Source organism: Fukomys damarensis, unplaced genomic scaffold (assembly GCF_012274545.1).
Source record: "Fukomys damarensis isolate Sample0158 unplaced genomic scaffold, DMR_v1.0_HiC HiC_scaffold_23, whole genome shotgun sequence".
In the NCBI taxonomy this organism is placed as follows: Eukaryota; Metazoa; Chordata; class Mammalia; order Rodentia; family Bathyergidae; genus Fukomys; species Fukomys damarensis.
Window position 1 is genome coordinate 10,279,664 of NW_022900935.1, and position 15,303 is coordinate 10,294,966.

The following is a 15,303-nucleotide window of genomic DNA, read 5'->3' on the forward strand; positions in this document are numbered from 1 at the left end:
CATGGTGCCCTGGCCCAGGTTCACGAGGCAGCTTGCTTTCCTCAAGAACCAATTGTGTGCTGAGCAGCCGGAAGCTCCTCTCACACTTTTGGGCAGGTGGGGGCGGCACTTGGGGAGCTTGAGCCAGGAAAGGATTAGTATCCAGGCAGTGGGCAGCTCCAAGCCATGTGCCCAGGGGAGTGGGGAGTGTAAGTGGAAGGCGCTTGGCAGCGTGAACTACCGCTCCCCGCCAAGCAACCAGCGAGAGGCGGTGGGGGGACTGCCCCTGCGTGGAGGAAGGGTGAGAGGCGTCTGTACCCCAGATGGTCACAGTGATGTCTGACAGCCTGAACAGGAGACAGAGGGCCTGAGTAGCACCTGTACTCTAGGAAGCAGGTTTGTGGGGTTCAGGTCCCCTGAGAGCTCAGGCCCCAGAGGGCAGACGGGCACACGTGCTGGCATAAGACAGCCTAGTGGCTTAGGACAGGAAGCCATCTGATGGAAGCCCCGATTGCCAGCTCCTGTGCGGCCCCGGAGCAGCAGGGGGAGGCTTGGGAGACAGAGTTAATGTGAAGATCATCGAGACTGCTCCTGCCAGAAGGTGACCTTGTGTGCGGGACAGCTGCCACCCGCACTGGGCATCTCTGGGACACGAATGGATGGCCGGTGGGCCACTGACAGCCAGTGTGTGGGAAACCTGCCAGCTCTTTCCTGTGGCTTGCCCTGCTGTCCCCCCAGGGGCCCCGTCTCCTCTCTAATCCCTTCCTTCCCGTTGCATCACAGGCTCTGAGAACAGGTGAGCAACAGATGACAGGCTGGTCTGTGCTGGATGTGCTCACTACGGAGCCTTAGCTGGCGGCCTGTGGCCTCAACCTTTCCCACCCTGCAGTCTCCTCAAAGAAGTTCTGCAGACAAAGGGCAAGGTGCAAGGATGAGGTATCCCTGGCTGTCCCTCATCAGCCAGACCTGATATTCAGAGTGTGTCTGCTGCTTCCTTTCGCTCAGACTTCTGACCTGAGGATAAGTAGGAGCCCAGATACACAGAGGAAGCAAGCAGGGCCTGGAAAAGTGACTGGGCGCCCTCACCCCCTGCCCTCGTCGTCCACCCTGATCACAGTTCACACGCCAGAGGCCCTGCCTCTGGCCCACGTGTGCTGAGTGCTCCTCTGACTGCTCTCTGCTCCTGATGGACCCAAAATGGCTCATCCTAACTCCCAGGGCACCAGACACTGAGTTCTGACCCACTTCCAATGCACTTCTTTGCTGCCTGTGCTTTTGACACTCCAGAGCCAGAAAGGCCACATGGGGCTTGTTTGTCCTCCATGTTTTCTTAGCCCGGGCCTTCTTGAACCTGAGGTAAGCAGGGCCCCCCTGGAAAAGCCGTCTGAATTATTTGGCACATCTAAGGTGCTGGGGTCTCCTCTCGGGACTTAAGAGAGAACAGGGGTCATTTTATAACTAAAGTATTTATTTCTGTTCAGTTCACTAACCAGTTGTTCCGCTCAGGGGCCTGCGCTTGCTCACAGGGGGATCTGAGGCCATGTTCTGGCTGATGGTCTCCCTTGGCCAGGGGAGGAGAGGGGAGAGGAGTCACACACTTTCTCCCCTGGAAGGAGGAGCAAGCTGCCCATGTTTGGAGGGCACTTCTGGAGGGCTGGGGTATCACAGTGAATGATCGGGTCCTGGCCTCCCTTTGCAGTCTTTTGAGGCCCCCAGAGGCAAAGCTGGGTTTGGCCATCTGCAGACACTCGGGGACCTCAAAGGGGCCCGTGTCCCTGGGAGGTACTGAATAGAGACGGGTGGGGAGAGTGGGAAAGTGGGCGAGGCCTTCCAGCCTCGGAGCCCACTTCTGCCCCAATCTGCCACCCTCAGAAGCAGTCCTGGGTAGGATGCTCCTCTACCCTGGTGCCTCCCCCATTTCTCCAAGTCTCACTCAAGTCTCTGCATGGCCCAGATGGCCCCGTGGCAGTTGGCTTTGGTGAGGCCTGGTAGCAGGTGGGAGGAGGGAAGGGTGTCAATGAAAACCATATAAAAAATCCAGAAATGTGCATATAAAATTTCGCCCTTGCTGTATTGCCTAAGTCAGTAAGCAGAAAGCACCTTCTTCCTGTAGAAGGATCAAGTCCTCAAAAGGTAGGAAATGTCAAAGTGTCACTTCATTGTCATTAAAAAACAAAAAAAACAAACCCAACGAACAAACACCCCCCAACCAAAACCACCCGTGACCAAAATACCCCAGAGTCCACGAATCGCTGTAAACAAACCCAGTTGCAAGGCCAACCCTTCTCAGTGGCAGTCGTCGCTGATGACAGTCACTGCAGCGTCCGTCCTCCAGTGGGGACCGGTGGGAGCGGGCGCCCAGGCAGGTCAGGCTGCTGGCACGTGGAGCTGCAGGCCTGGGGTGGCGTCCTCAGGAAGGCCACTCTCCTGATGGCCCCTGTTCTCCCTGGCCCAGGAGGACAAGGGCCCCTTCTCAGCCCCATGAATCAACAGCAGAAACAGTCTCTCTCATTGGAGTTTCTAAAATACTCTCCAAAGAGAGAAAACTTCCGGTGGCAGCTGGAATGGATTCTCCCAGAGTGGTTCTGGGGCGACCACCTGTCACCCTGCCCCCTCTGTCTGGTGCTCGGTTGTTGAGGCCCCCAAGAGTGGCATCAGGGCAGCCCTGTCCATCTCTCCCCTTCACATTTGTTTTCCTGAAAGTGTTTCTTGGCTCTGGCCAGGTCACCTTCCCAGAGGGAGTTGAAGAGAAACTGCTTTTGGTCTCCGATTGGACAAATCGCACGGATCTCCCAAGCCCTATTTTTCTCTCAAGAACCATCATCGCTTTCCTTATGAGAATCCTCTTTTAAAATTTTTCCTTGTATTTCCCGCCCCCTCCCAGATCTTGTTTCTTTTTCCCCCATTCCCTTTTGATTCCATCGTTTGAGCTGCACGTGTTCTTGGTGGCATCTCGTGGCTGGAGCGCTGCTTGGTTCTTCTTGCTGCCCGTGGCCTCCTGGCAGGCAGCCGACCCTGCAGAGAACAGAGCACCAGGGGGCCGGTGTGGAGCAGAGGGGGCGGCCCGGAGGAAGAGGTGAGCCGAGGCAGGCGAGTGTCAAACCTCCACAGACTGGATCTGGTTCATCTGGGCCCTCATCACCTGGATACTGTTCAGGATTTTTTTCTGGTGGCCCGCCAGGGTGACCCCAACCCGCAGAATGTCCCTTTGGAAGAGAAACACGTGTTAGGGACAGAGGGGGTGGAACGGGCTTTGATTCTGGCAGGGGATGTTGAAATGGTGCTGGGCCGGTGTCCGAGCTGAGTCAGTGACTGACAGGTGGAGAGCACTGGACTGGGAGTCGGGGGATCTGGGTTCCCTTTCTTCCCCCATCAACCTGCTTGCCAACCCCAGTTTGTAGATGAAAAAACTGAGGCTGAGGGAATGGCTACGACCTGTGTTTGAATCTGGATGTGACTGTAAAGCTGCCTCGTGTCTTGGTCCCCTTCTCCCTGCTGGGATGCTGTCCACTCCTCCCCTTCCAAAGCTGGGGCCTGGGGAGTGGATGCGAAGGGCAGTGCATGCAGGTGCCGGGCACTTACTCCATCATCATCTGAGACACGACGTCAAAGGAGGTGAAGCCAGCGTTGGCGAAGCTCTCCTTGTACTGCCCCATCTTGATGGCCTCCAGCCACTCGTCCACTGTGTTAAAGCTGGTGTAGTCGGGGATCGTGCGGTCCAGCAGCGGCAGGTTGATGCTGGGGGTGGGACAGGTGGCAGCGATGGTCAGGGAGCTTGATTGTGGGGAGCAGAGATGTGCACATGCGTATCGAGTGAACAGAGGTGTGTAGGTGTGTACACGAGGACTTCTGCGAGCAGGCGCATGAGTTGGAACCTGTGTAAATGTGTGAGTGTGGGACGGCGAGTGTGTGCAGGACTCAAAGCTGGGGTGACCTGGAAGGCTTCGCTGAGGTTGCATCATTGGAGCGAGATAATAACTCGCGGTGAGAAGGACTGGCCGAGGAGTCTTGGTGGGGCCAGACCTGGATCCTGAGGACCCCTGGCAGGATGCTCCTCAGAAGCCCTGTGGGACTGTGGGTCCCGGAGAGTCAGAGGCTGTGTGACAGTCACCCAAGGGAGGCAGCGGTGAGCTGTGACCTTACGGAGAAGGAAAGCCCTGGGATGCCTGAGCTGACACCCTAGCACTGAGTCAGTCTCCGCCGTGGAGACACTGACCTGAGTGTGGGGGCTCACACGTATGTGTGGTGTACACGTCTGAGTGTATGCAGGTGCCTGTGAATGTGTGTAGGTGTTCATGTATGGATGGGTGTGAGATGGTGGGTATGATCGAAAATGAGTGCTGCCTGATTGTGTGTGTGTGAGGAGCACTAGGTTAGCAGGTGTGAGTAGATGGGAGGAAACTTAGTGATGAGTAGAACACATGGATTCACCAACTAAGATTCTGGATCCTTGGTAATTTTTCTTCAGTGTCATCCTCTCTGACTATTATTTGAAAGGGGCTCCTCTACCACCCACACTTGTCCTCTGGACAGTCTGGGGACCCATGCTTCCCTGTACCCTGGAGTCAGGGAAGATGCCCAACAAACACTAGTCCTATCCTTCCCGATCCCAAGATGCAGTGGAAGGTATTTGCGTGAAGCAGGGAGCAGCCATGGAGTGAGACTCCAAGGGAACTGCCCGCTGGGGATGACTGGAACCCAGAGGAGGGGCGGGGCTGGGCGAAGGGGTGTGGTCAGAGAAGGGCGGGGACAGCCATGGCGTGGGGAGGGGCTGGGACCAAGGCAGCCTACCCAGAGGAAAGGGGAGCCATAGCTTTGAGGCTGTTGGGGTTTCGGATCATCTTGTCCAATGTATTGACGATCTGGCCGAACTTGGGCCGGTGGTTGCGGTCCTTCTGCCAGCAGTCAAGCATGAGCTGGTGGAGGGCACTCGGACAGTCCATGGGTGGTGGTAGTCTGTAGTCCTGCTCAATGGCATTGATTACCTGGGGACAGTATAGAGATGGAGTGGGGTTGGCATTGCCCTTCGCCAGGCCCATCATATCCCCAGTGCATTGTGGGGCTCATCTATTTGGTTGTCATGACACCACCTCCACCCACAGGGCAGGTTGACCTGGGTTCACACCATCTGACCTGGCATCTGTGGCCCTGAAGATGCCCCTCTCTGGCCCCCTGCTTGACCCCAGAGTGTCCATATTCTCTGTTTCGGTGCCATTTACAGCTCCAGCTAAGAGATAACTCCTCTCTCAGATTCCCACAGCACAGCTTTGAGCCTGGCTGGTGTCTCCTTCCCATGGCCCCCACTTGTCCCTCTGCCAGAAAAAGGAAGCCAGACACCTCTCTCTGTATCCTGCCCCTGTGACCAGATTCATCTGCAGCTCAACCATGGGTCATCCTCTCTGTTCAGGAAGCTTTTCCAAGTCCTCCCTGTCTTGATTTTTGCAAATGAAAGTCTCTTGAGTCACTTTAAATATCACGGAACATCACCAGCATTTCTGTCCAACATCCCTCTCCACGGCTCCTCCATCTATCCCTCATTATCCTGCACAGGCTGTTCTGGCTACCTGGCAGTCCTCACTCTCCAAGTCTCACTACTCTTTGAGTCCCACTTCCCCTGTGAAGACTTCCTGGCTGATCTTTTCCCTACTGCCCCAACCTTAATGCCTATAGATAGGGTTTGACACATTCCTTCTCCAGCTTAGCACCTGATCGTGAAAGTTCCTGCTAATTATGTGTGGTTCCATGAGCATTTGTCTCTTTCCCCACTTAGGTGGTAAATACCCGAAGGACAGACATGGCCTCAATCCGAGTTGGTCACATGGTATATACACCCTGAGTATTTACTGGTTTATGAATGGGTGACCTTCCCTACTCCCTACCCTCCGGAGAGTCCAGGGTCCTGTGCAGACATCTGAGTCAGCAGTGACCTGGGAGCTGCCGTGGCAGCCAGGTCCTCCATCTCAGAGGCCCTGGGAGATTGGCGCAAGGCCTCACCTTTCTTTTTCCCATCTGTCTGGTCAGAAAGGCTCTGCCCACCTCCAGAAGACTTACGTCCTGGTTGGTCATGTCCCAGTAGGGCCGCTCCCCATAGGACATCACCTCCCACATGACGATACCATAGCTCCACACATCACTGGCTGAGGTGAACTTCCGGTACTGGATGGCTTCTGGAGCTGTCCAGCGGATGGGGATCTTGCCCCCCTGGGGGACAGAATGAGATGGACGGGTGGGAGGTTGACCCGTCTGGCCTCTTTGCAATATCCCCACCCTGGGCTCTACACCGCACCAATCTCATGAAGCAACTTGTTCTTCAGACTCCCTGTGCTGCTTCAGCCTACTGGGCACTTGCACATGCCACTCCCTCTGCTGAAAGGATCTTTTCCCACTCTGCCATCTGATACTTCTTATCCTTGAATCCCTCGGAAAGCCTCTCCCTGGCTTCCAAAGAGTTGTTGGTCCCTCTAGTCCTACAAGCCTGCCTCTGTCCCTGCATCAAGGAGACACTTTCTGCATGGCATGGTGTGCCCAGGGCTGATCTGCCCAGCTCGCCTTGCATAGCCTCTGAGCTCTTTGAAGACGGCCTGAGATCTCTCCCTTTTGGATTAAAATCCTCAACCCTGAGTGCTGGAAGGGCACATCCTGAGCCTTGGAGGCTCGAGGATCCAGCCTGCTTAGCCCTCCAGCACAATCTTCGTTTGGGTCACCTGACCTAACCACAAGAGCCTGCTGTCCAAGGAACCCTTCTGGGGCCCGCAGCTTCCAGCTTAGCTGTCGCCTGCTGCATCTGTCTTCTCTGGCTCCCAAGGTTGGTGTCCCCGCCCACAGCCCTGTTATTTCACAGTGCTCTGCCACCTGTGGCCCCACTAGCCTGGGAGCTCCAGGAGGGCAGGTGACACAGTTTATGTCCATCCCCCATCTCCAGGGACCAGTGCAGGAATGCCCTCTCCTGTGGGGCTGGGGCTCCCATGTTCCTGACTGCTTCTTACCAGGGCACTGGTGTAGGTGGGGTCTGAGGTGTCATCCTCCAGGAAGCGTGAGAGCCCAAAGTCAGACACCTTACAGACCAGGTTGCTGTTGACGAGGATGTTGCGGGCAGCCAGGTCGCGGTGCACATAGTTCATGTCTGCCAGATACTTCATGCCCGCCGCGATGCCCCGCAGCATGCCCACCAGCTGGATGACCGTGAACTGCCCGTCGTTTTGCTTTGGGAGAAGTGGAGAGGAAGAGTGAGTGGGAGAGCAGGCAGCAGAGCTCTGGACTCCCTCATGATGTGGAACCAGAGTGGGCCCTTGCCACCTTGGCACTGGACTGCCTGGGGAAGAACTTGGCTGCCCCAGGACCTCAGGCCTGTGAGGCCCACTTCAGGTGGCGGAGAGGGGCACAGGCTTCGTCTCAGACACACTTGTTTGACTCTGACTCAGCCCTCTTCTGGCTGTGCAGCTTTGGACAAATAACCTAACCTCTCTGACTCTGTTTCCTCATCTCTATGTTAAATGGGGATAACATCTACCTCCCAAGTCTGTTCTGAGTTAAACGGGAAAATGTATGAATGGTGTCTGGCGTATGCTTCATGAGTGATTGCTGAATGACAGCGCAAGGACATGGTTCTGATGCCCAGGCCGGTGCTCTGTGTCCAGCTGGTTGGCCCATTCCTGAGAGGTCTTGGAACTTTCCTCTGGGGGCCTTGTACTCTGAGGTCTTCCCCACAGCCTCTGCACCATTGGGGAACTCCAAAATCTGCTGGACGAGATGTCAAGGCCCCGGTACCAGTCTGGGCTCTCACCTTGACCCTCTGGCAGACCTGAGGCAAATGCTCCCTGTCTTTGAGCTCAGGATCTCCTGTACAGGATGAGAAGGCTACCTAAGAGCACAGATGGAAACATCTTAGATGTGTGCCAACTCTGAGCAATTGCTGTGGCACCCTGGGGAAGCACACTGAAGATCTGAGATGGTCTGGGCTCAGTGGGAGACAGGGGCTCTCACCTTGACCCTCTGGCAGACCTGAGGCAAATGCTCCCTGTCTTTGAGCTCAGGATCTCCTGTACAGGATGAGAAGGCTACCTAAGAGCACAGATGGAAACATCTTAGATGTGTGCCAACTCTGAGCAATTGCTGTGGCACCCTGGGGAAGCACACTGAAGATCTGAGATGGTCTGGGCTCAGTGGGAGACAGTACTGTGAGATATGAGAGGTCTTGGAACTTTCCTCTGGGGGCCTTGTACTCTGAGGTCTTCCCCACAGCCTCTGCACCATTGGGGAACTCCAAAATCTGCTGGACGAGATGTCAAGGCCCCGGTACCAGTCTGGGCTCTCACCTTGACCCTCTGGCAGACCTGAGGCAAATGCTCCCTGTCTTTGAGCTCAGGATCTCCTGTACAGGATGAGAAGGCTACCTAAGAGCACAGATGGAAACATCTTAGATGTGTGCCAACTCTGAGCAATTGCTGTGGCACCCTGGGGAAGCACACTGAAGATCTGAGATGGTCTGGGCTCAGTGGGAGACAGTACTGGGATTGATTAGCAATGCCTGCCAAGGGGAAAGAAATGGACTGTGACATCCATTCCTGCCCAGAGCTTCCCAAGATCCCTCAGCTGACAGTATGAAGTTATGTCCTTCATGCCTCCTTTTTCCCCTCTTGTGGACCCTGACATGCTTGGCTTCTCCTACCCGGAGGAAGGAGTCCAGGGAGCCATTCTCCATGAACTCGGTGATGATCATCACAGGTGTACTCTTGGTGACAACGCCTTCCAAGTGGATGACATTGGGGTGGTCGAACTGGCCCATGATGGATGCCTCACTCAGGAAGTCCCGCCGCTGCTTCTCTGTGTAGCCCGACTTGAGTGTCTTGATGGCCACAAAGATCTCCCTCTTGCCTGGCAGCTTCAGGTGGCCACTGCAGACCTCACCAAACTCCCCTGAGACAAACATACCAAGAGAGGCAGCGTGTCACTTGCCAAGTGAAAATGCTGCCTCTCTGTTCCTGTCACCTCCATTCTTGAAGTCAGCAGGTGCCCTTTCTTTTAAGTGATCAACTCATCTTCTTGGATGCAAAACTCCTTTGAGAAGCCCCAGCCACCTTTGGGAGCAGAGAACAAGTTCTTCCTGCTCGTCTTATAGTGTCTGGGTGGTTGTGGGAGAATCTAGGCAGGAGGGGAGAGGAGCCTGGGAATGGTAGAAGAGTCCTGGGAAATGGTTCTAGACCCTGCTCTATCTCGGATTTGCTGTGCAAGCTCCTTCATAGTACTGTGCCTCAGCTTCCCTTTATGTCCTTACTGATGACCTCTGAGGACTCTTCTTCTGGGCACTCTGAGCTTTCAGGCTTTGAGGGGGAGTCCTTTGTGGACCTTGTCCCTCATCCTGCCCTCTGATCTCTGGAATACACTGGGGTGGAGTCCCCATCCGTGGCCGAGGCCAACCTACCTGCTCCGATCACCTGCTCGATTTTGACACAGGAGATGTCAATTTCCTTGGCAAACTCCCGCACAGCCTCGTTGGGGTCCTCATAGGTAAAAGGGTCGATGTAGATCTTCATGCCTGGGGTCACTGGGGGACAAGACCAGGTGTGGTCACATGGACTGATTCACAGTGTGTACAAGTGGAAAAGCCGGTCCCTCCGTGGAAGGAAGGACTCCGCGTGGCTCCCATAAGAACTGGGCAACCCCCTGCAGGTCACTTGACCTTTCTGTGCTCATGGAACAAGATGGGCACTGAGTGAAAAATGAGAGGAACAGAGAGATCAGCAGAGGTGGCCAGTAGACTGTCCTAATGAGTTCTTGTTCCAACTCTCACTGACGAATAATGGCTCTCTGGGGTGGTTAAAAGACTAGGGATGGATTTGGGTTTGGGCCAATGAGGATGAAAGCCTCGATAGTTTGCTGCCCTTGAGACAGTCAGGGTTGCCAAGTAAAGCAAAAGGAAGGAGGGTTGGAGCCAACCCTTGGGGTCCTCTGAAGGAGACTTCCTCCCCGTCTTTCCAGGCCTACCTGAAGTGTTCCTACACTTTGGGCCTCTCTTCAGCTGCCCAGTCCCTCTGAGGCAGATCCCATAGCCTAGAAGAGCACTTTATTCACCAGGTCTGGGTGTCCATGGCTTCGGGGCCCACCTCCTGGGTCCCCCACTAGCCTTTCTGGATCCCTGATTTCCCTGGTGATCAGCATGAGGCTGGACACGGGGCATCGTAATTTGATTTCTGATCTCCTGTATATTCTTAGTTTTTGATATGGAGAGAAAGTAACCTGGATATCAGAGACCCAGTTCTGACCCAGCACTGAGTCTGTAAAATGCTGAGAAGGAAGGGAAAGATGATCCATCCTGCATTTTTCTTCCCAGATGACTGGTCTCTGTGGTCAGAACTTCCGGCCTTCTCCCAGACCTTCCTCTGACCTGCCTGGCTCCTGCCCGTATTTCCCTCTGGCTCTGAGAGCTGTGACACTGAAGGCAGCTGCTCTAGAAGCTGACAGCTGGAGTCCCTGGGTCACCCAGGCTTGGCTAGTTGGTGAGTGGGGCCATCAACCCATTTTTTTGGCTACTCAGCCTCTATTTCAGACATTTCAGGAATCTAGGATTTGAAGCCTGTAACACAGAGGCTGGCAAACTGGCCTATGGCCTGATTTTTAAATAAAGTTTTATTGGAACACAGCCATGCTTATTCCTTTATCTGTGGCTGCTTTTATCCCACAGCTGCAGAGTTGCGTAGTTACAACAGGGACCCACAAAGCATAAAATATTTATTCCTTGGCCTCCTACAGAAAAATTTGTTAACCACTGCTCTACCACTAACTATATTTGGGTGTTTGTCTAGCCCTTGAGGTCAGGGATTGTTAACTTGGGCTGGAGGGGGTGTGGTCTGGTAGCCTCCTGGAATGGGGTGCATTTAAAACTGTTCAAAAAGTAATTCACATTCCTTATAAGGCCCAAATATTATGGAAATAAATATTGTTGAAATTTTCTTTAAAAATCTGTCCCTGAGTACAGACCTCTGGATTTTTCTGTCTTCGAATTTTAGAGAGCAGGGAGAATCCAGATGACAGAGATGGAGTAATAATAACAGCAGCTGACACTGAGTCCTTGTCTGTGCCCAACCCTTTATATGTGTTGTCTCATCTGTTCCTCCCAATAATTCTTGGAGGATAGGATAATCATCCCCATTTCAATTTAAGGAAACTGCAGCTCAGAGAGGCTGAACAGTCCAGCCAAGGCTACAAAGCTGGCACAGTCAGGATTTGAACCCAGGTCTATCAGGCTTGAGCCCAGGCCTAGTACTCCAGATCACCGTGATCACTGCTTCGTGGATCTGGCAGGAAGAGAGTGAGAAGGTGCCTGCAGTATGTAGCCATGACTGCCTGCTCCCTCTGGCAGCTGAGGCAGCTCTGGGAGATGCTTTTTCTTGCTCAGACTGAAGGCATGCCCTGGCTTTCAGCCTCTCTCCCCACAGAACTGGCAAATCAGCTGGGTGGTTCAGCAAGCTAAAGGGAGCCACAGCAGAAGTTCAGAGCCTGCTGAGGAGCCTTGGCTGCCAATGTGAGGTGCCATCCCCAAACCTTGGCAGAGGCTTTGGTCAGGGGGGCTCTCTGTCACTTCCGGGCAAGTGCCCGTGCCCTGCGTTCCAAGCTCTCCAGGATTCATCCCGTATATAGCTCCCTGCTCCTGCCTTCCTGCTCGGCCATGGTTGAACCTAGTTATCCCCCGAAGGGTCACATGTTGGAGGCTGGGTCCTCAGTGTGTGGAGGTGGTGGGACCTTTAAGAGGTGGAGCCTAGTGCAAGGTAACTGTCTTGGGGGTGTGTAGTTGGAAAGACTCTCCCAAGAGTTTATAAAAGAGCGAGACAGTCTCTCTCTGTTTCCTGTCTCTCTGCATGATCTCTCCCTCTTGTGTGTGCTCCCAACCGCCATGGAGCCCTCCCCAGAGTCAAGCCAATGTCAGTGCCATGCTACCAACTTCCAAAACTGTGAGCTAAATACATTTTCTTTATATTTTCCCCAGCCTTAGGCATTTTGTTATAGCAACGGACAGTGGACTAATTCACCCGCTAAAAGGAGTTGTTTATCCACGGCTTCTTGGCACACTTCATCACTTCTTGCCTCTGTGCTTTTGCTCATGTTATTCTTTCCACCCGGAACACCCTCCTCTCTCCTTCTTTGTGACCAAATCAAATTCTTCCTCCTCTGTGAAGTCTGCTTGGGTTTCTCCAGGGAAGACCCAACGCCCTCTCCGCTGGCTCTCATCATTCCGTAGCCCCGATATCTGTGTGACTTTCTCACTTTGTATCAGGGCTCCCAGCTACACACATCCGCTCTCCTGGCCCCTTCTTTCCAGGACACTTGCTGCCTGTCTCCTAGGAGGGCAGAGGCTGTGTCCGTTTTGTTCCTGCTAAATTCCAGGATGTGGCACTTTATGCTCAATAAAAGCTCACTGAAAAATAACAGTTACTCATTTATGTGCTTTCTTTCCCTGTCTTCCCCTGCTTGGGGTCACGAATACCTTTGAGAATTTGACAAAAGCTCCTTGGAAAAGTATTCCATGTGTGTGCCCGCTCCCATGGTCTACATCTAATTTTGGGGGTGTCTAGAGGCCTTGGAAGCTTTAAGGGTCCATGAACTTCAAGTTGTGAGCTCTTGCTGTAGAATTCTGGCTCTGGAGTACAAATGTGAAGGTGGTAGACAGATACCTAATCCAGCAGATACCGAACAGATGCTCCCTGAATACACGCAGTGTGGATTTACCAGGTACGGGGGCCCTGTTTATAGTTTTTGACCCAATTAACCCTTCCAGTGACTCTCCCTGGTAGATGCTCTTATTAGGTGGAACCCAATGAAAACGTTGGTATTTGACTGTTTCTAATTTACAAGCAACAGTTTCATTAGGTCCAACCTACTAATAGCCCCACTTTTCAGATGAGAAAGGTGTGGCCCAGGAAGGTGAGGTGACCCCCCCCTCCCCGAGGACAGGGACACAACTAGTAACAGCAGTGGGGTTCTGAACCCAGGCCAGTTCCAGAGTCTCCACACACCAAGCCCCTTGACCCAGCCCCTAGGTTTCTGCAGCGCTTCCCCGCCTGTCTCCTGGCACCACAGATGGGTGCGTGGTGCCAGAACCTCACACGGGCCTCATTCCGGGGGGCATTTGCTAACCTGAGCCTGGACGAGGACATCCACAGCCCTCGGGAGTCCTTAAAACAGGAAACAATGCATGATTCACAGCTGTTAGGGCTGCTGACTGTCACCTTGAATCTGGATGAGAACTTCATGAGGCAGGAGGACAGCCACGTGTGCAAGATCCTGGGTTTGAATTTTGGCTCTGCCACTAACGATGACAGCCACAAGTAAGCTACGTCCTGAGTCTGAATCCAGGATCAACCACCCACCGCGCTGATCAGGCTGTGTGTCCTGAGGCATGTTATTTAAACCTCTGCCTCGCTTTCCCATCTGCAAAATGAGGATAATAAACAGTGCCTTCCCTTGGCAGGGAGAGCAAAGATTAAGCTAGCGTATAGGGTTAAAATAGAAGGAAATAATTACCTGTTATAAAGGACTGGCTGTTACTAAGTGTTATTACTACAAATCACTTTAACATCCCTTACTTCATTTATTCCTCACAGCCCTGTGAAGGAAGCGTCATTCCTGCTACATCCCCTATAAAGATGCCATAGCTCAGAAAGGTCTGATGACTTCACCAAGGTCACCCAGCTGGCTGGCAGCGGAGCGGGAATGAGAAACAAGGCCAGGTCCCTGCAGCTCCACATCCAGGGTCCCCACCCGCTGCTGGCTGGAGAACACGAGCCCATACAGGTGAGTGTGAGCCGCTCACACACATCCCTGGGCCTCAGCTTCCTCCTCTGGCCCGGCCACATGGGGTTGCCGGGTGGATTTGGGATCACAGCGCGGGCAGAGCTTTGAAAAGAACAAAGTCCTGCTTCACTCTGACATTTCAGCGCGGAACCCAGGGAGCAGGAACTCAGGCTTAAAATGTATTGATCTAGGAACAAATCCTGGAGCCTATTTTTAAAACGAAGCTCACCTGTTTCCTTGTTATTGACTCACCCTCCAAATAACCCCGCTCCCAAATGGCTCCAGGTGGCAGCGCCCGAGAGCTGTCTCACGCTGGCTGCTCAGAAAGACAGCACAGGGTGGCCGGGAGCCAGATGGCCGGGTTCAGACCTAGCTCCCTCCCTGAACAGCTGTGTGACCTCTGTGCCCAGCTTCCTCCGAGTGGGAAATTATACAGATTAAATGAATAAATACATGTTAAGCATTAATTCTTGGCAGTAGAAGGCACTCCGTATGTCTCGCCACATCTACGATCATGATTTTATTACTTGGGGGGGAGGAGGGAGTGATGTAATTTAGGACCAGTTTTTAATGCACAAGTGATTTTTATTTCTGTGCAGTTAAATGTGTCTATCTTTGTGTGTGTGTGATCTTTCCATTGCTTTTCTGCTTAGAAAGGCTTTTTCCATCTCCCTATCTGCTAAGTAGTGATTGCCAGGATCTTCTGGAAATTTGAGTGGTGTAATTATTTTTACATTTATGTCCCAAGCTGGTTCTAAGCCCAGGAACTTTTGCTTCAGTTGCCTTAGCCAGACGTTTAATACCTAGAACTCTTTGACTCTGCTGTTTCTTGCACGTCCCGTGTTCAGTGCCACAGCAAATCTAGTGGCAAAAATGAGTCCAGAATCCAACCACTTCCCACCACGGCCACTGGCTGCATCCACTGTATCTGCCTGGGTCATTCCAGCCAGCGGCCACCCCACTGGTCTCCCTGCTTTGCTCCACTCTCCACACAGCAGCTGGAGCAGTCCTCAGGACTGTGACTCAGAGCATATCGCTCCTCTGCGCAGGACCTGCTGTGGCTCCCCAGTTCACTCTCCGCCATGGCTGACGAGAATCTGCCTGTGGTGGCTCCTCCCAAATGCCATCCCCACCCTCGCTCTGCTCCGGTCACACTGCCTCTTCGCTCTCCCTGAAACCTGCCAGGCAAGCTCCAGCCTCAAGGCCTTTGTGCTGTCTCCTCCCTCCGCTTGGAAATGCTCTCCCCTCAGACACCTCCAAGCAACTCACCTCCCCAGCTCTTTTGTATCTTTGCTCAGGTAAAACCCCCTGGACGAGGTCGACCTCCACTCCCCTATTTAAGGAAGGCAGCTTGCCCTGGCTATCACAGCTCTCCACCCGTTACCCTGTTCTACTCTGCCATCTCCTAGAGCACTTTTCTCTTATACCAGTGCAATGGGCACTTGTGGCACTGCCCCTCCCACTAGAGCACCAGTTCTGCAGAGGCTGGGATGTTTAGTTTGTTGCCTTGGTATCCCCGGCATCTGGGGCACTGTC

The 15,303-nt window shown here is 53.5% G+C and overlaps 2 protein-coding genes across 5 annotated transcripts in view; one reads left to right on the forward strand and one right to left on the reverse strand.

Moving 5' to 3' along the window:
* Lactbl1 (lactamase beta like 1) overlaps window positions 1-13,969 on the forward strand; it is a 48,696-nt gene extending 34,727 nt beyond the window's left edge. The window contains 2 exon segments of the mRNA XM_033767243.1: window positions 10,310-10,475; window positions 13,578-13,969. The gene's annotated coding sequence lies outside the window, so the exon portion shown is untranslated.
* The window catches only part of Ephb2 (EPH receptor B2), a 112,407-nt gene continuing 99,910 nt past the window's right edge, over window positions 2,807-15,303 (reverse strand). For all 4 annotated transcript variants that reach the window (XM_019207744.1, XM_010625998.2, XM_010625997.2 and 1 more), the window contains exons 9-15: window positions 9,401-9,523; window positions 8,648-8,895; window positions 6,966-7,181; window positions 6,031-6,180; window positions 4,771-4,964; window positions 3,562-3,717; window positions 2,807-3,185 (exon numbers count right to left, since the gene is read on the reverse strand). In XM_019207744.1, the coding sequence (XP_019063289.1) occupies window positions 3,077-3,185; window positions 3,562-3,717; window positions 4,771-4,964; window positions 6,031-6,180; window positions 6,966-7,181; window positions 8,648-8,895; window positions 9,401-9,523 (1,196 nt within the window). In that variant the 3' untranslated portion in view covers window positions 2,807-3,076. The remainder of the gene's footprint in view (window positions 3,186-3,561; window positions 3,718-4,770; window positions 4,965-6,030; window positions 6,181-6,965; window positions 7,182-8,647; window positions 8,896-9,400; window positions 9,524-15,303) is intronic.